Raw genomic sequence first — 25671 nt, forward strand, 5'->3', positions numbered from 1 at the left:
TACTGTAGCGGAGGACACTGTAGTTTAATGAAATTTTCGTAATACCAATGGGTACCCTTATCTCCTTCAACCAATTACGACGAATTGCCACAAAAAACCTTTCAATCCTCTCACCCAAGCCATTCTCTCTCTCTCTCTCTCTCTCTCTCTCTCTCTCATTTCTTCATTCCCAAAACCCGCCATTGATGGCTCTATGAAGCTTCCCCGCCGCTGCTTCACCCCTCCACAGATCTGCCATGGCCACCGTCCCCTACCTCCTCCTCCTTCCCCTCCTCTCAGTCACCTTCAACGCCACAAACCCGAATGACCTCGCTATTCTGAACGAGTTCAAGAAAAACATGGTCAACTCCGACTTCCTCAACTGGCCCGACGACAACTCCGACCCCTGCGGCCCTCCTAAGTGGGACCACGTCTTCTGCTCCGCCAGTAGAGTCTCCCAGATTCAAGTCCAAGGGCCTCATTGGACCTTTTCCCCATAACCTCAACTAGCTCTCCCAACTCTCCAACATCGGCCTCCATCGCAACCACTTCAGTGGGCCCCTCCCCTCTCTCAATGTCGTCTCCCAATTGAAGTACCGCGCTTATTGAGTTTCTTGGGGAGTTGGAGTACCCTTCTGAGCTGGCTGAGGGTTGGTCTGAAACATTGATTCTAAACAAAGCTGATGTGTTACGAGAAAACACAGAAGCCGTTGTTGCAGCATGTGATGGTGCTCATGGAAGATGGGCAAAGCTACTTGGGGTTCGTGCTCTTCTTCATCCAAAGTTGAGATTACAGGAGTTTTTGAGCATATATAATATCACACAAGAGTTTATAACTGCTACCGAGAAGGTAAATTATTTTATTTATTTTATTCCACTTGTATTCCTTTTTGCTGCATCTTCCATTTGTTTCTAGTTTTATAATTAGACAATGTGTTATGCATCTCAATTTTACCAATCGTATGCAGATAGGGGGAAGGCCATGATTTAGCATTAGAGGAACACTACAGTCACAGGCAAAGGCTTTCCTCGATTATCAGCATGAATCACGGGTTAGTTCTAACTGTGCTTACTCGTATGTCATTTCAGTTTCACGTAGTATGGTATTGTAAGGTAACTGTTTTGCACCGTGGTATGTTTAGATGACAAATATTAAGGCAGTTCTAGACCAAGAAACGTGGGTGGAAGTAGATGTCCCTGATGAATTTCAGGTTATTGTCACTTCATTATTTTGTTCTGAAGCATGGTAACTGAGAACCTGGATGCTATCCATAGTAGTTCGGAAACAAACCACACTGGGGTGGCCAGAAGCAACAGTAGTTCAGATGTGGTGGATACAAGACCAACAATCACAGAACAGCAAATTAAGCGAACTAGTTCAACTGACTTATCTACGGATATAACTGGACTGAGTAAGTCTACTTCTGCTGATGGAGCTGAAAAAAATAAGGCTGATGTTACGAATTCTGTGGCTCAGAACAACCATAGCAACATGAAGGAGAGGGGAAAATCAACTTCCCAAACCCTTTCGTACAAAGGTGTTGGTTTTCACATGGTGAACTGGTTAGTTTCCTTGTTGAACTGTGTTTTTATTTTTATACGTTTTCTTAAATCTACTCTATACAGTATACACTGCTGATACTGTGTTTTGGGTAAAGCTAATGCGCTATTTGGAGTTTTAGTTTATTGTATCAGTCAGTAATTCCATGTTCCTTTAATTTTTTCTCTGCAGTGGACTGATATTGACAAAGATGTTGTCAGAGTACATTGATATGAACAACTTTTTTCCAGTACTGTCCTCAGAAGTTGTTCATCGCATCGTTGAAATTTTAAAATTTTTCAATACAAGAACATGTCAGCTTGTTCTTGGTGCTAGTGCCATGCAGGTAAATTTCTACAGTAATCTGTTGACATGCACATCCAATTACTTTATAAAAATGTCGTATAGATAGTGAGTACAGTTATGTAAAATTCCTTGTGTTATCTTGTTTTATTTTTTATGTGTGCACATGTTTCAACAATTAAACTGCTTCTCTGACCTTATAAGTCATCAACCTTTTTTTTATAGTTATTACAGTCCCTTTCTTAATTTTGTAGGACCTTATTAGTCACCTTGATCATTTTCATTGTTCATAGTAGGATATTGCATATCTTCGTTTGTTATCGAATGGTTTCTTCTGATGCATGTAGTAACTAAACCAGATCATATGTGCTATTGCAGGTATCTGGTCTGAAGTCAATCACCTCTAAACACTTGGCCTTGGCAAGTCAAGTCATTAGTTTCACATATGCTATTATTCCCGTAGGTTATTATAACTAACAGTTATTCCCTGAGACTTGGGAGCCTATTCTGACATTAACTGGGAATAATATTACCCCTCCATTGCCGAAATTTGTGGACACTGTTAAAGTGGTCGTTTATGAGAATCCTTTGTTTTATGGTAATCCATCTGAGCAGGGCCCTGCGCCAGAGAGTAATTCTACATCAACGAGTTCTCCGACATGCACAGGTTCTAATGGGAATGGGACTTCTGAATCAAATGCATCAAAAGGGCCCAACATAGTTTCGATTGTTGCTCCTGTCACAAATGTTGTTGTTTTTGCTTTGCTTGTTATTCCTTTGTCCATATACTATTGTAAGAAGAGAATAACCGACTATCAGGCTCCAAGTTCTCTTGTAATTCACATCTTCATTGAAAAATTTAAATTGACAACAACTTTTAACATTTTCATTGAAGATGTTCTAAGACCTCTAGTAACTGTATGTTGTTTTTGTCAATGTATTGAATAGATGTATTCAATATGTATATATCTTACATTATATAGTGAATACATGTATACATCTATTCATATTCAAGTAGATGTTTTGAATCAATATCATAAATTATTCATTGCCTTTTTTTTCTTGACTATAAATTGTTAGCAATTACTTGTACTTGCTGGTCTAATATGTATATGTTTATTTTCAAATGTCGCATAATAATCATAATGTCTTTAAATAAGTTAAAAAAAATGTTACGGAAATAATATACTTGAGTACATTATATTACCAAATAATTCATACAAAATTATCTTAAATGTCTAAATTGGTCATTTGATAAATTAAAAATATAAGCCAGTTTGAGTTTACCAAACACATTCTCATGGGTTCTGTTACAAACAACCACTTATAAAAGCCAGTTTATCAAACACTCAGCTACTTTACTTATCAGCCACTTATTCTAAAAAAATAAGTATAAGATATATGATTCATTAACAACTTATCACAAAATAATATATACTGACTACTAGAGATGAACATCTCACACATCTTTTCTTCTCCCCTTCATTCCTTCATATCGGAGTTAAACCGGAGTGTGACAAGCTGCAGCTAGTAGAGTTTATAGTAGAATTTAAACTAGCTGGTGCAAATAGTAATTCCACTAAAGTTGTAATTCTTATTGATGGTTTGATTGAAGGTCTGAAACTCTGAATGTATATTCATAAGAATAAGTTTAAATTTATAGTAGAGTTTAACCATGCATGATCTGTAACTAACGCAATGAATGAAGTTATATGCTGGAAATGTAGAGGCTTTATACACTTGGCTGGACGATTGTCAAATTGATTAGTTGCTTTGGTAGAAAAAAAAACTCATTGTGCAGCTAAACAAAACATAAATGAGGTTGTCTAATTAGAAGTGAGCCTCATGTATTAATTATGTCATGATCTCATGACACAAAAGAGCGTGAGGAAGATTTGCGAGGTTTTATTAACCATACCTACATCTAATCATGGTTCTAAAAATCTCCACCTAGGACCAATTAATCCACGTCTAGGCGTTAGGTGGTGCCACGCTGTGCCGATTATAACTAGTTCCCGAAGCTAGGTATTAGACTGAAAATTAACTAATTAATCCACCTAATCAACTGACTAGTCTGTCTAATTGAAGCCTAGACAGTTGGACAATTATGCACTATATATTTCTTTTATGTTTTCTAACTCCTAAATTTTAAGAACTCATTGACTTATTGTTCTTAAGCATGCTATTCATATTTCAGTAAAAATACTCATTTCGAACATTATAAAACCTATAATATTTTTTAGTGTATCTATATGCAATAAACATTAGAAAAGATAAATGAAATAAAACCGCCTAGTCCCTAATTAGTCATTTATGCGCTAGTCGCCTAACGCTTTTTGCTTGCATCTAATCATTCAAAATATTTGTTTAATAAAACTCTCACATCCGCTATTTAATAACAATCTTATTAAAGGAGTTAATTGATTCACGTGGGAACACACTCAATTTACTGCTTCAAACATGTTAAATTGTTAATGAAAGACTGTGAATCAGATACGATGTGAAGCAACTCATATCATATGTATTTAGGTAAACCAATAAATAATGATGGAGTGAGCTACCACTTTAGGTGTAGGAGCTACCACTTTAGGTGTAGGACCAATTTAGATACCCAAGAATGTTATTCACGAGCTGACCGGGTTCGAACCGAATACCTCCTACTAACGGTGAATCTTTGTAGTGTCTGTCTCATTTGGAAAATGTCTTGATTTTATTTTACAGTAGTGAAAGTCAGAAATTAAAAAATATATATATCATTTTTGAAACAAATAAAATAAATATCTATATTGAATTCTTTTGTTGTTCTTAGATTTAATTAAAGTTTATTGTTGTTTTTTAAATATTTCAACATGAAATAATAATTAAACAAAATGAAAACACACACTTCAATGTCTTGTTGATCGACAGTATGTTCATATGAAGAAGAACCAAATAACTTATTTCATGAGAACATAATCTCTTAATATAAAGAAGTTATGAACTAATTTGTAAAAAGAAATAAATGAATCGACTAATTACTTTTCTCATCAAAATTTCCATTATATTAAGAGTCATTTTAAATTCTCTTTCAATTTCACATTAATTAGTTTCTAAATTGATTTTGATTTTTGTATTTTATTTTTTTAATCAATATTTTCCTTATTTGTTATATAGGTTTGTTTTGGTATTTTATATAACTACAAAATCTCATTTAAATTCTAATATATTAGAGATGTGTATTAAGAGATGTATATAAAATTTCTTTTTGTAAAAGTGGATAATTGTTTTATGTAAATCTGCTTACTACGAATGATAACACATTGCAGAAGCATTTAAGCTTTTACGTGATTGTCCTTGTATTTATACGTGTGAATGTGATTGCAAGATCACAAAGTGGCAGACTAGTCAGTTTTGATAAATTTGTGGCAAAGGCTTTAAAATTTCAGAGATGAATAAATAAAATAAAAAAGAGTGTATAAACCACTTTGCTGGTAGTGGAAGCAAAGACCGGTCTGATGAGATTTTGAATTTTCTGTCTCTTCGTTGTTGTTGGTTGAAAGTAGAAACAAGCAAAACCCAGACAGCTTTGAATCTCGCCGGAGGAAAGGAAATGGTAAAGGGACTCCTGCAAGGCCAAACCTTGCCTGCCGATTTGACCCAAGTCATTGATCAGTTGGAGCGTCACTGCTTGGCTCCCGATGATTCCCTCGTCTCGAAATCCGCCCACTACGACCTCCAACTCGTAATCTCACTCCCTCTGCCGTAAATATCTTTACCATGAAACCCATGATTGTTGAATGTTGTTGTTGGTGCAGGCCAGGGAGGAAATGTGCAAGGAGAGACTGCGTTACTTGGAAGCAATGGTGATTTTGATTCAATGTTTGGGTTTGGATTAATTAAAGTTTTGATTTTGGGAAGTGGGTTTTGTAAAGAGTCTGAATCTTGATGCAGGCACTGTACAGTGAGGCAATGGCGATGGTTGAAGAGTACCACCAAGCGGTTTCGGTGGCTAACCTTGGAGGAAGTCGAGACTTGGGCTTGAACAACTCTCCTCAGGTTCGATTTTGCCACTGGATTTTCCAAATTCGTAGGTTGTTCTGTTTGAAATGCGTTTCAGAACATGTTTGTGTCAGTGTCACATGTCAAGTCATGATCTTTTTTACCAAGGAACTTCATTTCTGTAGTGTATGAAAACTTAACTTTCCGGGGGGCTCCTATGTGCGATATTAGTGTGTGAAATTGAACCATTTGTCTGGTTAAACTATACGGTTTCGTTCTACTAGTTCAATTGTAAGTACAAGATAACAGAAAGTAAAACATAGTCTAAAATGAGATTCGCTAGGCCAATTTTGTAGTTACTATGGGATGGCGCTGGACAACAGGTTATTTCAATCTTAATCTATGCTCAAATGTGCAGTAATATTTTACTGTGTGTGAGGCATTTGGGTAGTCTAAAAGCTTATTACAGTGGGGGGTTTTTGTGTCTATATCAGATGTACGAGACATTAGAGCATCGAATGATCGTTGCAGAAGCAGCTCAAAGGTTGAGGCTTCCTCTGATCTCTAAAGATGGTGAAATTCATGAGGAAGAAATCGAGAAATGCAGTGTGTTGTCACGGACTTCTCTTGATAGTACTAGCACTGGTGTTACAATCAGCTCAAGTTCCAACTCAACCAGCTATACTACTGCAACTGGCACCAGTGGTGCAGCAAACAACAATCTATCACTTGGTGCTTCTTCTGATGTTGTGGATCCTGGAGTTGGTGGTGTTCCCAATTGTTTTCTTGGAATTACACCTGCTTATTTATGGCAAACACAGCTACAGCAGACACCATTCTCCACGGTACAGTGGCAGTTCTGGTTTTGATTAATAAAACAGTTATCTTTGATTTGTTATTCTAATATTATTATGCTTATTTTCTGTATAAAATCTGTGAATAATGAAATCTAACCTTTGTTAGGCTCTCTTAAGTCTTAACACATGATGCTTCAACTGCAGGATATGACAGAATATCAGGTGTCTCTTTCACGTGAGATTGAGGCTCGTTTGCAAGCTAAATGTGATAAGCTAGCTGATGCAGTTACAATGGGTGATACTGGTATGATTGTCTTTCTCTCATTCCTCTCTTCCAAGTTCCAACGCATGCATTAACTGAATCCATATCCAGTTCAATCTGGATGATGTACATATCGTTTTCTACTTCTCACAACTTATTCAGTTTTTGTAAAAGTCAAATCATCATGTGTCAAACTATTGACGATTGATGGACTATTTCTAGTTTGCTTAATATTTGTTGGGGGAAAATGACCAGATGCATTTTCTCTTTCTGGTATGGGGCCATGAGGGTGGATGAGTTTGCAAATATACTGGACACTTAATAAACTAAACATGAACTTTATAACTGGATGGTGCACTATGTAAATGATTATCTATGTACACTAGCACAAAGGTTTTCAGCATGATTAATACCAATGGTTTACTGTTGCAGACTCATCATCTGGACATCAAAATCTAAATGCTCGACTTCCAGAAAGGTTCGAGTTACTGTTCTAATGTAATTATTATTTTATGACAAGATCCTTTTACATGGAGTGATAAATATTTCATGGATTTGACAATATTAGTTGACACGAGAAAGGCCTTAACTAGCAGCCAACATGAGTAGTGATAAACTGATATCGGAGAAGAACTTTAAAAATTTTACACACTCAATGGCTAACAAGAATCGCGTTTTTATTGTTTCAATTTAAGAAAATAGTTAGTTTTCTTTCAAAACGTTGTCAGCAAACTAATGTTTCACGCTATTAAGCTAGTGTTGCAAAATATGTGCGCGACAAATTATTTTTACATTTTGTTGTTTTCTTAACTGCAATGACTACATTTGCTTCTTGTGAATCATTAATTTTTTCAAATCCACTGTTAAATATTTCAGTAACATTGTGATCTTCAATATTTTGCATTTTGCATTATTGTCAGGGTCAAGTTAATAATCGAGGAGATGGAAAGGGATGAAGCAGCTCTTCAAGTTGATCTATATTCTGCAGATAAACAATTTGCTGAATATTATAACGTATGAGAATTTTCAATTGATGTTTATGTTTTTGCTGTTCCATACCGGATGCATTTTTTTTTGTGAGGATATCTGGCGTTTAACTCCTTCTGAACAAACTAGGTCTTAGAGCAGATACTGGCAGTGCTTATTAAGCTTGTCAAAGATTTGAAGTTGCAGCATCAACATAAATATGTAAGCACCTATGATTCATATAATTTCAGGAAATTTTTGTTGATTACAGAGACTTCTTACCATCTATACTGTTTCCCATGATCATAAGCTTTCCGGAACATTTGTTGTATGTAATGTTGATAGGAGGATCTGCGAAAAACATGGCTGTGCAAAAGGTGTGAGACTATGAGTGCAAAATTGAGGTTTGTTGCCTGGTCTGTCTTTTTATTGTATTTGCTGGATATGCAATATTTGTGAAGTTAATTATAATATTTATGCTTATAAGGAGACTACATACAAAACTCCTTGTACTAAGAAACTTCACTGGACACCACTAAATGTATTTATGCTTTTTCATTCTGTTTGGTTACTTAATTATAATATTCCCCATTTTATTTCAGGGTTCTGGAGAATGTTCTACTTCTTGAAACTTATACTAACGAATCAATACCAGCCCTTCATAAAATAAGGTAATATTCACTATTTGAAATCATAGTGTTTTACAGGTAAGATATTCTAATAATTTAAACTCATTTGTAGGAAATATCTTCTTGAAGCTACAGAAGAAGCTTCTTTGGCTTATAATAAAGCAGTATGTTATTCTAATCCCTATATGTTTTACCTAATAAAGCGGTATGGTTATTTATGTTTCAACATTGAGATATTGGAGGTGATTGTAACAATCTCCACAGCTTGTAGGAATATTGTAGACCTAGTAATTCTGTTTCTAGGCATTCCTTTTTAGTTAGTTTCTCTCTTGATTGTTTCTGGTTTCCACTTCCTCGTATAGTTATGCAAGCTGATATTCTGCTAATGTTTATAGTGAAGATATGGTCAAGTCAACTGTTCCTGATTACATGTGTCCACCTTAATTGAGTTGATCATTATTTTATTGCTTTTGACGGCAATCCTGGAAAGTTTATTATTAATTTACAAGTCGTCTTTTCCAATCAGGTTACTCGTCTTCGAGAGTATCAGGGTGTTGATCCTCACTTCGATACAATTGCAAGGCAGTACCACGATATTGTGAAGGTAATAACAACAGATACAGATACTGATGTCCGTTACTTGCTTTATGGGTTAAGCTCTTAACATTAGTACTTTTCCCTTCCAGAAATTGGAAAATATGCAATGGACGATCCAACAAGTTGAAATGGACCTAAGACGTCTCCCTGATCACACAAATGCATAGTATCTCTTGTTTCCATTTGGTGTTGTGAGCTCAATTATCCTATTTTGCTGTAGTCGCCAAGCCTCAAATCAATTCATCACCTTTTACTGATTGTTTTGTTGCATTATAAACACGTAAGAAATTTGGCTTCCAATCTGATCACTCCTATGTACAATTCTGTCTACCAAGAACATCAACCCAGTAAAATAGTTGCAGAGTTATGTGTGTAAAGACTTGGTCTCGATCAAATGCATCTGCTGAAGAGGTATGTTTTTGCTTAGCATTGTGTAAAGGAAATCAATCTTGCTCGCTCTTCACATGTTCCATGAATCCAAATACAAACATGTGCTAGCGAAATATGCATGTGGAATTGCTCGTTGGGATTACCTGAAAGTTTTCCTCTTGAAGTATCGTCACTTACAACATCCAGATGTAGTACAACAGTGATCTATGGATTTAGATGACTTGTAGTCGTGTAAGACGTTTAGTTCATTTCTTGTTCAAGATCTCTGACCGCACAAGCTTTACTAGTAGGTTGCATTAGACAACATTTATGATTTGTGTGAACAACTGTTCCATATAGTTCCCCTTTAACTCATTATAGCAAATATTGTTCCAGAAGACCTTAAAGATGGGCAGTTAGCAATTATGATTCATGAGACTGAAACCTTCCATATAAACATACCAAGCCAGCGTGTGACAACCTATTTACAGTCACTACGATTCTAGCAGATATCACCGAGTTTGAAGGTTAAACACAAGCCTCCCCAGGTGAAGATGGAGACACTAGGTCGAAATCAGTCTTGGTTAATCCGGACTTGCTATTCGAGCATGAATTTGAGTTTCGAGGAAGATCATTTCGACATGAATCCATCATCTCAAAAGCATACATTGCTACAATATTGGGGACCTAATGAAAGATGTCATGCCACTCTTTTGAGTAGTCTTAATTATATCTCCCATGGTAGCCTGCTTCATGCCCAATCAAACACGACCTACATTTTCCTACAAACTCCATAGGTGCTAATTTCTGCAAGCTAGATGGATAACTCATTATACGTCTAGATTTCATTTCAATAATAGGCAATCCTAACTAACAGTTTGAACTTCTAGAGGACGCTATAAGTGACTAGATTCATTATCTCCGCACTGTAATCAGTATATTTGATTGTAACAGAAGGGATTCTAGTTATAAATTAAAGACAAATATGAATACACAGATTTGCTGCCTTATTTCTTCTCTGTAGAAAGAATGAATATTGCCATGGAGCTACAAAAGCTCAAAGCGATGGTATTTTAGGAACCAGAAACATGAAGAGAAAATGAATCTGCCCAAGCAGATCTGCAAACTTAAGATAACTGTCCATATATTGCTTGCATAGCCATCAGCCAGCAGACTTATTTATTTCCTTGTGTTGTTTTTCCTTGCATCAAAGCCAGTGTAGATCTAAATTATAGACTGGTTTTGCTCAAAAGTTATGCATGGTAAATAATCAAACTAAAGGAACAAAATCTTTCATTGGTCTACACTAGCTATACATGACCATATTATTGCCAAATCAAGGATTTGTAGTGGTTAACAGATTGAGGATGAGGCTCCCAATTCAAACCATTCTTGTAAGGTTAGTGTTGCAACTCCAACATTCTTCATGTCAAATATATTGGCTGGTTCACAAAATTGGGAAATGTCAGTCATGGAATCATCATAAAAGTTGTATAACTAGAAAATTGCTACTCAGAACATGATGGAAGGTTGGAAACAAGCACACTCGCATAACTTTTAAGCTTACTCGAAATACAGCATACTTCACTGGAATAAGCATATTAGGCTCATCAGACAGCATGAGATGTCTTCAAGCAAATTAAATTAGGGAAGAAATGTTTCGATAAACTCATTTACATGAACCAAAGTCTTGTTAAATTCTTTTCCTTGGCTCGAATAATAAAGAAAAGAATAGCATGTATCTCATTATTTATGTTTTCTATTTTACTTGAGATATTTCATAAGATATGTTCTTGTTCTCTGTCCTGCTACTCTGGGAGATTGCACAAGTATAGGAAGTGTGAGAATTAGAACTATTGTACACATTGAGCTTATGAGTTGCAGAGCTTATTGATGTCTTGTTCGATACTATTCATCTCTTTTCAGACTTGTTTTAAATAAGCATGATTAGATCAAGTAGCAATATAGAAGACCAGCAAAATTTCTCAACACATCCAGCTCAGTACACTTAAGAGCCCAAACCATTTCTAAAATCATATCCTGGTATTCCAAGTTCTCTACACTAACAGCCTAACACACTGCAAACTCGGAATCAAGAAAAATGGCTACATAAGGCATTACCTGCCCAGTTATGAATAACAAATTAACAATAGATTTGGTCTAATTACCAAACCCAATTAAGAACTGATATCGTATTAGTAATCTAAATCAGCCCTCATTATATAAAGGATATGAGTCACATAATCTTATAATCAATTAATCAGTTTCCGAAATATGATGCTAAGTTTTTCAATGTGATCCGAATAAGCTTCAGGCCAATATAGCATTAAATAATCAATCCCAAAATGATTGTTAGGTCAAACAATTCTATTTTGAAGGGACGATCCTATTGAGATAGTGACTGAAGCTGTGAAAAATAAATTTTTGGAGATACATCACAATAATTACTATCAGAAAATACAGAAAGCAGTCAAAACACATACCAGCATGTACTTCAGCTGTAGCAGCAGCTGTGGCATCAACAATAACTGTAACAGATTTGTAGTCCAAAGCTACACCATCAAACACAGTCTGCCTAATGCAGTTTGGAGTCTGAACACCTAAAATCAAAAGACCAGCAGATTACCACCTCTAAAACAATAACAATAACACCATGCAATAATCAAAACAGGACTTATTGGATGTCTTACTTACCAATGACAACCAGACTGTCCACTCCATTACTCTTAAGAAACGAATCAAGGTGTGTAGCAAAGAATGCACTAAATCGGGTCTTGACAACTTTATAGTCCCCTTCTTCGATCACAAGCCCATCAACAAGTTCAGCACCTATCTTTCCCTTAACCGTTGGACCCTCTTTCCCAGCAGGATACAAATGCCGGCGAAATAGCTCAACATCTCTTCCTAGTGGGTCATGTTCACGCACAACCTAAACCCAAATTCACGAATTGCTTAACTCTATCAAAAATACACTCTTTTACTAAATTTCAACCGCTCAAGTACATTTTCAACAATAAAGAGCTTTTTTTTTCTGTAAGTGGCAACAATAATCTGAAGAAGAAAAAGGTCTTACTGAGTATACAAAATTAGTATTGTTCTCAGTATGATAAAATAGAAATTCAGCTAATGGGACTTAGAGAAATTAGTTTTGACTTTTGAGTACCCAAACTACGAGGAAGCCACGCTGCCTAGCGATTCGAACAGCCTCTACTACATTTGGGACTATGGATTTGCCTCCTTTCACTAGCACAGGACCATCCCCTTCTATGAAATCTTTCTGTAGAAGAAACCAACATATGGAACCCATATTGGTATAAGTTCAACAGAAATTAGATGCTTGAAAGTTTGAGAGGGAGAGAAACCTGCATGTCAATGACGAGTACAGCTGTGTGCTTGAATTCGTCTCCCATGTTTCTGTGTTTCAGAGAACACATCAGTTCGGCATAAATTGTTCCGTCTTTGGTGGGCAAGGCCCGTACAGGAATTTGGGCTTCGTGTTTCAATTTTGTATTTTTCTTTGTCGATAGGTCGGCAATAGTGATCACTGATTTGTAACGGCCAAGGTAAATGTAAGGTAAGCGAATAGCAATTTTCTTCTGTTGGTGTATATATGTGGACAAGAACTAACATGTTTGAGAATTGAATTAGCAGTGAAGCGGGTTCTACACGTCAAAATCATGTGTAGAAAGGAACAGACCAGCCACGAATTATGATCACGGTTTGATAGCTAGCTAGATTCAGGGATCGAATTATGGCGTCATGAAGGGTACGTTTCAATATTACTGTTTGGAGAGGTTCTTAGCGGTAGGGTGATGGACGTAGGTGGTTCAGACGCAAGGCTAGCATGAGTATTACGATTATGTTTTGGTCGTACTACCATGGACGCCCTCTATTTTTTTCGATCTAGTTACGAATTTGATTGGGTTTGGATCACGTAGGTGGCTATGGTTGGAGTGGAAGGCTCCAGATCGGGTTACTTCACTTACGCGGGCATTGTTGGTCGCCGGTGGTGCCCTGGCCGGCGGTGTTTGCTTAACAACGATGGGAGCGGCAGTAGTACGTGAGTAGTCCTTAATTACCAAGTTGTTGCATGTAGATCGAGCAACTGAGATAGGCGGCGCGATTGAGTTTGCCCTTGTACATCTATAATATATATATTTGCTTAATCGGCGAACTCATTTTTATCAAATGTTACAAACCTCATATATATATATATATATATATATATGTACGAGGAGCAATTATCTTCATTATCTTCGACTTCATTATTTTCTGAAAGATTAACAGCCTGTTGTGATAGAGTGACTGCTTGTTGAATGAGTTTGTCAGCCTTTTTGTAGTTCTGATGCTGTGGTGGAGGTTGACTTTGAAGATGTAGACTTTTTTGACTTATTTTTCTGACTGGAGGAGGATGGTGTTTGGGCCGTGCTAGGCTGGAGTGGGTTTATTGCAAACGGCTGGTGGGACTTGATTATGACCTGACCATGTGTTGACTGGAGATTGATTGGAGCTGTCTTGACTGTAACTTGACTAACAGGATTATCTGCGAATTCTTTTTCAATTGGGTGAGAATTTTGTCAGTGTTGAACTTGTCCCACCATTTAACTAGATAGTTTTTAGAAATACAAATTTCATTGCGAAAGTCGTAATTCCATTTTAAGATCCAAGGAATTTTGTATTTAGATATGAACATGAGTGTTGGCTCAAAATTGTCTTCGCAAATAGTATGGGGAACTGAAAATTCAAATTTCTTTATTGCTGATTGAAGGGTATGAGGAAGAATATCATAAGAAGCACCATGGTACTCCCACTATTCTCTGAACTATAAAAGGAACTGGCGGATGAATTTACTATCAAAATTGATAAACCAGGAATGACTGAAATCTTGTTTCTGATGGAGGAAAATTTTATTTCAGGCATCAATGTAATCTTGATAGGTACATTCGAAGATTGGGTGTTTTGAAAAAGCATCAAAACCCCAATCAGATAATGAGATAACTTTTTTAATATAAAGGGAATGATACAAAATTTTCTTTATTGGATCTTGATTTTCATAGATCGCTTTAATTGAGATTGACTCAGAAGCAGTGAGACAATTTTGGTAGAAAGATAATGGTTTACCAGGAGGATAATGGTTGATTGGGCCATAGCAATTGGTGATTTTAATTGTATTAGGGACGGCTCAGCAAAGAAACAAAATTCTCTAGCCCTAAACTGATAAGGTGATGATTTTGGATGATGGACAAATGTCGGGGGAGGTGGAGTTGTCTGGAGTTTGAAAGGATCATATTCATTGATTAAGGCTGACTGGTAATTGGGCTTAGTTGACTGAGAGTAGTTCCTAGTGGACTGTATATATTTATGACTGGCAGGAGAGTATGACCTGCATGAGGAACAAGACTAAGAGATGAGGATGACTTAGGGTTTTCATCTTTTATTTCATTTTTTTTACTGGGGAGCCTTTTTGTGGTGATGATGACTCAAGATTCACTATTTCTTTTCTGGCCCTGTGGAAGTCGGGAGAGCTGGACCATCTCATGATGAACCCTGCAAAAATTCTCGGGTTAGAAAGTCTGGGATATGATTATCACTCCCTTTGATGAATGCAATCTCAAAATCAAAAATACTTAAAATTCCTTGCCATTTGGCAAAATTTTGTTTACTGGCAATATTTTGAATATCTTTTTCTAACACATCTTTCGCGCTTTTGCAATCGACACTGACTAAAAAAATTTGATTTAATAAATCATCTTGAAATTTACTGATACATAAGACGATAGATAAAATTTCTTTTTTGATTGTATTGTAATTAGACTGGGCCGGGTTCCAAGATACAGAATGAAAACGGACAATTTGTTCGGGATGGCTAGCAGAATTTCGTTGTTTAAGTATACCACCGTATCTTATATCGGAAGCGTCAGTTTCAACTATTTTAAAGGCATTTGAAAGAGGAATTCCTAAACAAGGTAATGTTTTAACATGACTCTTGATTTCTCTGACTATAGATGTATGAGTAAGAGTCCATGGAGGAGGGTTTTTATTTAATCTGTCAAATAAGGGTTTTCATTTCTTTCGGGGGTTTTGATAAAAATCTGCTATGTAATTTAATGACCCAAGAAATCTTTGTAATTGAGTCTTGTCTAATATGACATCTGAAAATTTGTCTGCAAATTGGATAACTCGATTAATGGGTTGGATATGTAAATGATGGATATTAAATCCTAGGAATCTGATGTTTGACTGAAATAGTTTTATTTTTGAAGCGGATACCACTAAACCGTTGTTTTTTTATAATGGAAAAGAACTGGTGAAGATGTTTCCAATGTTGATCAATAGACTGAGAGAACATTAGGATATCATCGATGTACACAATTGAAAAGTGACTGTAAGGATTAAAAATGACGTTCATAATACTTTGGAATTCACTGGGAGCGTTTTTAAGACTAAATGGCATCACATTCCATTCATAATGGCCGAAATGAGTAACAAATGCAGTTTTATATTTATCAACTTCATTGATTTGGATTTGCCAAAAACCTGATTTCATGTCAAATTTACTATAAACTATTGATTTATTTAGCATGTTGATTAAATCTCTTTTGTTGGGAATATGGTATCTAATCCATTCAAGGACTGTATTTAATGGTCTATAGTTGAATTCCTTTATATATGGTAATGAGACGATATGTTTTGTCATATGCCAAAAAGCCGTAGGAAGAGCAGAACACAGTTCTTTAATTATTTTTTCTTCAAAATTTTTAATTTTACTTTGAAGAGTGGCATCTTGAAGTTGATTGTCAATTCTTTTGAAATTAATTTCTTCTTTGAGAAAACTAATTTGTTTAGTTTTTGTTTGAATACAATTGATAGTTTTTGTAACTGAATTTTCTTGTAATGTTTTTAGAGTATGAATTTCAAGATTTGAAAGAAAATTAAATTTGACTGGTTCGTCAAAAGGCTAAGTAATGATCTCATCATAATAAACAAGGAAAAGATAAATTAAGATAATAAATAGTAGACCTAAGATGAGCCTATCAGTTAGGTCTTTTACTAGGACAAATGATGTTTTGTAACAAACTTTACTCTGGCAAATATGTGCTCTAAGGATTTCATATTTGATATTTATTTTTGAACCATTTGCTGAAATGAGAGATTCTTTAGATTTTTCAAAATATTTTGAAGGTATTAAACCTTCTTGGATACAATTAAGGTCGGCTCCAGAATCTACAAGGGCTATTGTCGTGAGTTCAAAATCTTTGATTCTGAGTTGCACAGTGGTATACCATTTTTTGAGTTGAATACGATTAATAACACTAAGAATATTTTGTTCAGATGCTTCTTCATCATTTAGGATTTTATTTTCTTCATCTAATATTTTATTAACTAGAGGGTTTTCTAGGTTAGAAAATGCATCATTTATTTTAATAATGTATAATTCTTGTTTAATATTTATATTATCATCTATAATCTTAGAATGAGATTGTTGTAAAGCATGAATTTCTATTTTAATGTTCTTAATTTCTTGTTATAAATCTTGGATGGTAATTTCTCTTTTACTTTTGTTAAACCTATCAAATGTTGAGGTAAGGCTCACTTTTGGTAGGGGAGTTTTACTAACATTTTCTTGGGTAATTAATTTTTTTAATTTTTTGAGATACTCAGTTTTTAAGTCAGGATTATCAATTCTAGCAATTAAATCAATTAGTAATTCTTGTTGTTCTTCTTGTTTAGAATGAACATTAATTGTTTTGCAACAAGCATCGTTGCAGCCAAAAGTGATTTTTGGGGAGGGGGAAGATCCTTATTCTGATTCGGAAAAAGAGGATACTGATAAAGATTTCATATCTTCACTTATGTTATTCTCTGAATCTGTATTTCTTAATTCTAATACTTTGATTAGATTCTCTTTTTCAACTGGTGTAAGTGTTAATTCATTTATTGTAGTTTTAACTTGACATTCATTTGCAAAGTGACCGGTTTTATGACATTTAAAACATTTCGTTTTACTTTTATCAAAAGATCTTTTCTGTGAGTAAGATTTCGGTTTTTTGTTCCAGATTTTCTTTGGCTTATTTTTTGAATAAAATTTGTTTGATTCAAAATTTTCTCTTTTGTGAAAATAAGGTTTGTGACGAATAGATCTTGAATGATGAATAAATTTATTGAATGACTTTCTTCGTCTAGAGGAAGGTAATGATGGTAAACCATATTGTTCACAAAAATTTCCCAACCCATACTTGGCTAATTTCTTTTCTGATTTTAGTTGGGAATTTAGTTTCATATGAATACACATTTTTTTCATGCATTTTTTTGTATAACTGTAATTATGTTTCCATAGGTTGAAGAGTCATAATTAATAAATCATGTTTCATTACTGAGGACTTGTCTAATTTTATGTGCAAAATGTTTGGGAAGACCATTTATGAATTTTTCTTTAGCATCACTCTAGATATGAAAACATTTTTATACCATTTAAAATCACTTAAATTTGGACATTTTAAATTACTGAGTTGATCATGAATTCGGGAAGTGATATGACTCGGAGTACCTATAAAATGTTGAATGATTGTACAGAATAAGGTGTTTATAGCATCTGAAATACCCATATTACAACGTTCATCAAACATTTAGGTTCCATCCGGTTCATATTGTATTGCATGTTTAATATCAGACCTTACATTACGAGTGAGATGTTTTTCCCACCAAGAATGCAGCATTCCGGTGAACTCAGAGGATAGAATATGAATAATTTCGGGTTGTGTGAAGTTATGATTTGTGATGTAACTATTTTCTGCCATAGACATGTGATGTTATTTTATTTAATATTTCTTGTTCTGATAAATTATCAGTGTTTCATTCATATGTTTTGTCAGAAGAAACTGAAAATTGTATATTTGAATGAGTGCTGGGTTGAATATCTATTGTAAGTGGTCTTTCAGTCCAATTTTCTGGAGTGTTGTTTCTTTGGCCGTATTATTCGATTAATATTCAAAGTTTGGAATGCTTTGTCTAATTGGGAAATTATGGTTGAATTGTTATAAGAAGTAGAATTAGAAGTTTGTTTCGTATTGATTACGGAAATTGTATTAGATGATCTTGGTTCATTTTTTAGATTTTTTAACAATTTTTCTATTTTTTGAATTGAATTTGCAGGCGTGACAATCGGTTTACTGTTGGAGTGAATTATAGGACATTTTGCTTTAGGATTAGGTATAATCTGAACTTTAGATGTAGCATGATCAAGTGTTGTTTCTATTTTGTCTAATTGTTCTCCAATGGTAACTAAGTAATTATTTGTGTACTTATTTTGTTCCATAATTTTCTTAGCATCTAGGTAAAGTTATTTAACTTTTGGATCTTCAGAAGGATTTTTAAAAGACGATGCTAAAACTGGGCATGATTTATGATTAAAAACTATAGTTTATAAAGGTAGATGACTAGAAGAAATAGTGTTAGTTTGAATTGAATTAGGTACGACAGTTTGTCATTTTGTTTTTGTTAAAGTTTGAATGTTTTTATGTTCATTTAGTTGGTCTAGGAAATCAAGAAAGAATATTTCAGGTTTTGTATTTTTACCAAAGTTTTGCCAATCTTTAAATAATTGTTTTCTTTGATTTTCAAAAGGAAAATTCATCCTAAAGAGATTTCTTCTAAGGATGTTTTCTCTAGCATCCAAATGAGTATCTAATCTAGAATAATTGATTTTGAATGGTTAACTAAACATATTTATATGAGAATTTTTTGGAGGAACTACAATAAAATCTGAAGTTGTTGGAGATGTTAGAGAGTTTTGTCTGTCTTTAACAGTTGTATTATTATGATTTTCAATCTCAGTATAATTTGGGTAACTGACTTGTTCATTTGTATTTATACTGTTAATTCTTAAATTTTGAACTTGTTCTTCTAATTCTGTTATTCAAATTTCTCTGATAACATTATCGAGTTCTATGTCACGATCAAGGCGAGACATTCAATCTGCAATAGTTGAGCCAACGAATGAGTGTCTGGTAGTTGCAAAAGAATGCCAAGATGAATTTTCAATTTCTTGAATTCTTGGTGTTTCGCTAATTCTTGAATTTTGGAAGTTAATCCTTATAGTTCCATCGTTGTATTGATGAATAGAATCTAAATCAGAAAGATTTCATTGAGTATTTATTGGTTGATAATCATTGGTAAGAGAGCATTCAGCCGGAAGATGGACATCCGACCATTTGATAGTTTGCGGAACAGTGATGTTTGCATTATTTTGACTGCTTTGAGTCAACAAGGTTTGGCTCTTAGGACTTCTATTAATGGCTTGAAAATTCATATTTGTGCCAGTAACTTTGTAATGGATTCGATAGATTAAAGCAAGAGGCTGGGTTCTTTCAAGGATATTGTATCCTGAGGTCTTAATGTTTAAAGTTAATGTCTTTAAAATATGAGGATCACTTAAGCTGATTGAAAATCTAGGAAACAATTGAAGTGAACTGGTCCATTAAAAATACTTGATTCGATTAAACTAAGGGTACTGTCAGTGAAGTTGGTAAACCTTGCGTCTCTTAAGCATAAGAGAATGGAGGCATTAAGACCAAGCCTTGTTAAAGGCTTAATACCAATTTGAACTAAGCCAATATGAAGGAAATGGTGATCATCTTTCTGATGTTTTTAAATTGAATAAGGACTGAGAAGTTGGCAGGTTTCATGTTGTTTACTTAAGGTGTATACTTGTTCTACTGATTTGATTTAATGTGGTGTTCTCTTTTAAAAGGTGCAAGATTCTATTTTTTTTCTATAAATTTCACTGGTATGTCCTCTAGGTATGTTCCAATCATTAGGGTCAATATTATCATTTGACTGATATTCAATTTGTTCTTCATTAACAACGTATGAGATCCTATTCAAAGAGAAACTAGACCCTCGAGAGGAGACTGAATTGGATCTGAAAAGTCTGATCATTGTGCTAGATGAAGGGGATCTGGAACTAGGCTTAAAATGATAGAAAATTGACTTCAAAATACTTAGACCTAAGAATAACACTCTTCCCTGCTCCGCTCATGCCTCACTCGAGACTTAATGTTTGGACCTTGAAAACTTATTGTTTGGTTGGAGAAGAAGGAAACTCAGAAACCCAATAAATAGAAGTAAATTCCTAAAGTTTTAATAATAGAAACAGAAATACAAATAACACAATAAATAGAGGATTTAAAGATTCAACTCAAGGACCACTCTAGGAGGCTAGGCCTACCAATTGAGCATTGAGGAGTGTTAATAAATAGATCAACTTAGGATCCACACTTAGGAGGCAGAGCCTCCACCTGGGGACCAAGAGGTTTAAAAAGCAGAAATTAATTACTTACAACTCTTAAAGCTCTGATACCAAAGACTCAAGCCCAATAAAAGTCAAGACCAGTGATTAATTTTTCCACCGAAGCTACAGTCACCCGGCAAAACAATATTCATGTTTAAAAACTATTATCCAAATTATTTTGCAAATTCACCTGTTCAGTTTAATGAACTGTGTTACTATTTATATAATGATCGAAAATATTGACATCGATCAGCTGATCAAGTTTGAATATATCTCGATATATATAAGGCCGACTAGTCAGCTCAGCTAGCTATCAGCTATCTGGAAATATTGAGGAACATATATTTCGCGAAAGTTTACAAAATAATGAAAGACTTGCACGATGTAATATTTGAATTACATAAAGAACACTAGAATAACCATGAGAAAACTGACGTAATTCTTTTGACGTTTCTTACACGAGAAAAAATGTAGTTTCTTCGCCCTAGAAAGTACTTAAGTGACGAAACCAATTTGTTATTTTATATTCATTGTTTAGGTTAAATCATGCGCAACGGTGAACAATTTGTCGTATAAGTCAACTTAACCAACGGATCTTTTTAACTTATACAACAAAATATTTTGTCGTATAAATAAAATCATAATTATATTCTTATTGTAGGAAATAATTTTAACTAAATTGCTTTCAATTATTTTCTATATTTTATACCCTTGTGGAGAACCATGAATTTCCCTTTTGATTATTACATATGATATTTTTTTTTTGAACTCGTATACTATTTAATGTTGCGGGATCCATAGACACCCAAATTATAGGCAATATTATTCTCTGATTATGGATCATCAAAATTTATGTACAAATTTTTATTTTATTTTATTGAACATGATATTTCCTAAACCGAATAGGTATCTAATAATTATTTTATATTTTCTTTTTCAGATACTGTGTTTGAAAGAATAAATCTATATAAATATAATTCAATTATGGACCTTCAATTATTCCTAAAATAAATTAGTTGCATTGTTATTCCATATATATTATGTTTTCAATTGATTGACTAAGCTAATTTGAAAATAAGGGATTTTCAAATCAAGAAGTATGACACACTTTAATTATGTAATTTAGTGACTCATGCTACCAATATATGAAAATTACATTATGATTTTTTTCCTTATTATGACTATGACTATGACAGTTGATTTTCTTAATTATTACTTATAATGAATGATCTCTAACTTAGGCGTCGATATGATAGAATTAGTCGTTTAAGTCTCAAAATTTTAGGCGTCATGCTTTCCGCCTAATTTTTGAGACAAATTTAAATTATTTTTTAAAAAATTTGGGCAAATCCCCAAAAAATTTCAAAAATTCTTTAATGTATGGACCTTCTTATCTACCCAAATTATTTCTGTTAAGTAGAGCATTTTCAGCCTCCGCCTTCAAAAGAAGACTTCTGCCCACCACTGCACCGTGCACTATTGTCCTTCACCAAACATTATATACAACATAACCCCTGCACTCCACACATCCACCTTCTCATTGTATATCCTCCCCATCAAGACCTCCAGCACCACATAGTACGGCGTCCCCACCACACCTTCCATGGAGCCTCCCTCATCGGACCACTCCGTCGACCCGAAGTTGGCCAGCTTCAGATTGTTTCTAGAATCAAATTGTCCGGCTTTAGATCCCTGTGGATCACCCCCATTCTGTGGTGGGTAATCTTGTCGTTGAGAGTCTCGGAGTTGCAGAGCTCGAGGACCTCTGTTTCGAAGACGTTGTGGATTTGGAGAATGTTGGGGTGGGGAGACACGAGGGTCATGATCTTGGGTTCTTTCTCGAGACAGGCGCGGTCGGTGTCGTCGGTGAGGAGGGTTTTGTCGTTGATCTTGACAACGGCGGACTCAACAGAGAAGGCGCAGAGGATGGTGCCGAATCGGGGCTAAGAGGAAGAAAAAAAACTGAAAAAAAAAGTATTAATTGCAAAAATGAAAATTTCATAAAACTAGAAGAAAATAAAAACAAAAAAATGAAAAGTTTTAGAAATTGAATGACTAAAATAATCTTTTTAAAAAAAATAAATGTCTAAACACTTAAGTGACGATGTGTTTCTCGCTTAAGTGAATCATTTTTTGTTGTTTTAGTACTTGAGAGAAGAAATACTTTTCGTCGTATATGTTATAACTAAAACGACATAAGCAGTGATTTCTTCGTATAGATACTTAAGCCACGGCTCCTAGGCGACAAAGCTTAAACGATGAAGTTTTCGTTAGTTAAATACTTATGCGACAACTATTGTTCTTAAATGACGAATTGTTTTTGTCGTTTAAGACTTTTTTCTAAGTAGTGACGCTATATCAGTTGATAACCAGGACATGAAAACTACTAATCAATGATTTATTAAGGCCTGGGAATCTTCGTCATTATTTCTTAGAATCAAATCTTAGAATATGAATACAACTACGTACTCAATCAATGATTTATATAAAATTTCCTAATTTCAACCTCGTCATTCACACTTGATTATGAAAGCCGCGGAAAATGGCAGGAGGTAGGAAGAAGGATGTGATTTAACCAACACCCCTTGAGAACATGCACGTACTTACGTACGTACTTCCGTAGAAAATTTTCATCTTCATCAGCTGAAAGTCTGAAACGCACCGTTGCTGATGCATTGTAGACGTCAGCCTTACGATGGCAAACCCTAGAAGCTGGGACAGTTAGGCGCGTCTGAAGCTGGGACCTCTTTGTGCTCGAGTGCAATCATTCCCAGAAAGACACCTAAAGCTATAGAGAGCTGAGGAACAATCATGTGTATGATTGCTATAATGCGGATTGCGGAGTACGTACTATATATATACGTACTCGATCGATATATGGAAACCATTTATCTAATGAAGAACAAATCATGATGCAATTCGATTATTACATGCATGTTTCTTTTAGATTCTATGCCTGTTGTGTTTCTTTAGGTTTTAGCTCTTACATCCATATACTACGTACTCAATATATGGAAACTTCCCTTTATCTAATAAAGAACAAAACATTATTCAATTCGATTATTACATGCATGTTTCTTTTAGATTCCATGCCTGTTGTGTTTCTTTAGGTTTCAGCTCTTACGGGTTGATGATACGTACGTTCATAGTTCCGATCCATTAGTTCGTGTTCAAAGAATTAAGCTTGCGTAGACTTGTAGTTGAGCTTTATCATAAATTATTGACGGTAACTATAGATGCGCAGATCTTAATTGGTTAGGTCTCATGTCTTGAATTTTTACAGTGTTATATGACTGAAACTTGTTTACTTATACTTAACATAATAATATTCGCATCAATGTCGTCGCCTCTGCTCTACTCCATAACTTGGGAATGCATCAATGCAAGCATCATAATATATACGAGAGACCTTTACATGCAGATAATCTTACGCCGAGAAGACATGATGCAAGTTTAATTAGTATGAAGCAGTCGAAGTCCGAACTATATATGTATCAAAAGTTTGATGTAAGGCTGGTAAAGCAAGTCGAATTTGAAGTATATATTTCTACTTTCGTCATAATTAACTGAGAATTTGTTCTATATATATATATATTTTTTTTTTCTTGACTAAGGAGGTCCGCACAAATGATTTTTGTGCGGATTTCTATTTTTACTCCACTTTTCAATCGAATTTTCTCATCTCCACCGTCTAGTATCTAGATAATATTATGTAGATCATCTCTGTAAACTTTCAGCCAATTTATGGATCGCTAAGGCCCTCAAAATTGAAAAATAAATTGACGGACTAAATTATGTCAAACATGAACCGTTCATGTTTGATAGAAAAACGCAATTTTGAGGACCTTAACGATCATCAAATTGACTGAAATTTTATATAAATGATATTCATAAAAGTATCTAGATACTAGATGGTGAAAATAAGGAAATTCAATCGAAAAGTGGTGTAAAAATGGAAATCCGCACCAAAATCATTGGTGCGGACCTCTTTAACTAATAAACCCTGTATAGCTGAATAAGCAAAATAAGGTGTAGAAAAAAAAAGTATATATATATATATATATATATATATATGAGCTAGGTATGTATATATGGTTGTGAATTTATAAAATAATTTGCGACGTAATTATACTGTTTTTTTTTTCTTCTGGAAAATAATATGTGATGCATGAAATATTTGATATATTTAACGTCAAGGTTCCCATCGATTTATGATTCTGGCCGGTACTGTATTGATCGAGGAGCGTGCTGAGTATGGGGTCTGTTGATAAACTAAAATGGTCCACAAATTTATAAGACCAGAAAAATATATGGGGTCTATGTTTTGGCATGCATTTAGATATGATTCGAGTCAGATTCAAAAAGAGGATGCCCACATGAGTGTCTGGTATAGAGCTCTTTCAACTTTCCAGTTAGGCAGTTCGAGCTTACAAAAGGCAACGCCAAACAAGATGGATTTGACATATATGAACAATAACCAGTACCATTACTTCATTCCCAGGCCAAACTAGTAACGTAGTTTAAAGTTTAAACGGAGTGTCGGGGATCAGCATGATTCAGCAACAAGCGCGCTCTAAAACCGTATGAGTGAGATGAAAAACGTTTGACTCTCCTGCCATACAAAATCGATCGAGGCTCTTGATCGGTTAGCTCATAACCCCCAGAATTTTTTTAGAAACCCTACGTACATCATGCGTCGACAAAAGTATACAAGGACAGTTGTTCCAGATATCAACGTTCCAGCTCTTAAGTTCTTCAACCGAAACCCTAATTCGGTAATTCCTACATGTGAACATTAGATAAAGAATCAGATCGATACTGTATAGTTTAACATATAATGTGTTATCTGTTAGTACTGTGGATTTTTTACCAGGCATGTATATATCTTTTTCCTTGTTCAGTAGATTTTACCTAATTAGATAACATCCACAGAGAGAGAGAGAGAGAGAGAGAGCTAGTCG

General features: G+C 34.7%; 3 protein-coding genes and 1 pseudogene across 3 annotated transcripts; 2 read left to right on the forward strand and 2 right to left on the reverse strand.

The window, feature by feature from the left end:
• Positions 1-203: 203 nt before the first annotated feature.
• Positions 204-2923, forward strand: LOC126799967 (vacuolar protein sorting-associated protein 54, chloroplastic-like). Its single transcript, XM_050527228.1, has 5 exons — positions 204-829; positions 948-1031; positions 1122-1542; positions 1712-1865; positions 2201-2923. Exons 3-5 carry the CDS (start codon positions 1223-1225, stop codon positions 2297-2299), a joined length of 573 nt encoding a protein of 190 aa, XP_050383185.1. The 5' UTR covers positions 204-829; positions 948-1031; positions 1122-1222; the 3' UTR covers positions 2300-2923.
• Positions 2924-5282: 2359 nt separating this feature from the next.
• LOC126798865 (AUGMIN subunit 4) lies at positions 5283-9497 on the forward strand. Its single transcript, XM_050525940.1, has 13 exons — positions 5283-5543; positions 5617-5664; positions 5753-5857; positions 6295-6645; positions 6802-6901; positions 7292-7337; positions 7780-7873; positions 7976-8047; positions 8171-8229; positions 8428-8496; positions 8567-8618; positions 8981-9058; positions 9141-9497. The coding sequence occupies exons 1-13, from the start codon at positions 5412-5414 to the stop codon at positions 9216-9218; spliced, it is 1284 nt and encodes a 427-aa protein (XP_050381897.1). The 5' UTR covers positions 5283-5411; the 3' UTR covers positions 9219-9497.
• A 1012-nt stretch (positions 9498-10509) lies between these two features.
• On the reverse strand, positions 10510-12930 carry LOC126799557 (probable inactive nicotinamidase At3g16190). The gene is made up of 5 exons (XM_050526783.1): positions 12783-12930; positions 12584-12697; positions 12115-12349; positions 11904-12020; positions 10510-10862 (listed from the first exon to the last, which is right to left on the reverse strand). Exons 1-5 carry the CDS (start codon positions 12852-12854, stop codon positions 10774-10776), a joined length of 627 nt encoding a protein of 208 aa, XP_050382740.1. The 5' UTR covers positions 12855-12930; the 3' UTR covers positions 10510-10773.
• A 9256-nt stretch (positions 12931-22186) lies between these two features.
• On the reverse strand, positions 22187-23523 carry LOC126797143 (phosphoenolpyruvate carboxylase kinase 2-like; annotated as a pseudogene).
• Positions 23524-25671: the final 2148 nt, after the last annotated feature.

The sequence above is a fragment of the Argentina anserina genome, chromosome 6 (genome assembly GCF_933775445.1).
Source record: "Argentina anserina chromosome 6, drPotAnse1.1, whole genome shotgun sequence".
NCBI classification, from domain to species: Eukaryota; Viridiplantae; Streptophyta; class Magnoliopsida; order Rosales; family Rosaceae; genus Argentina; species Argentina anserina.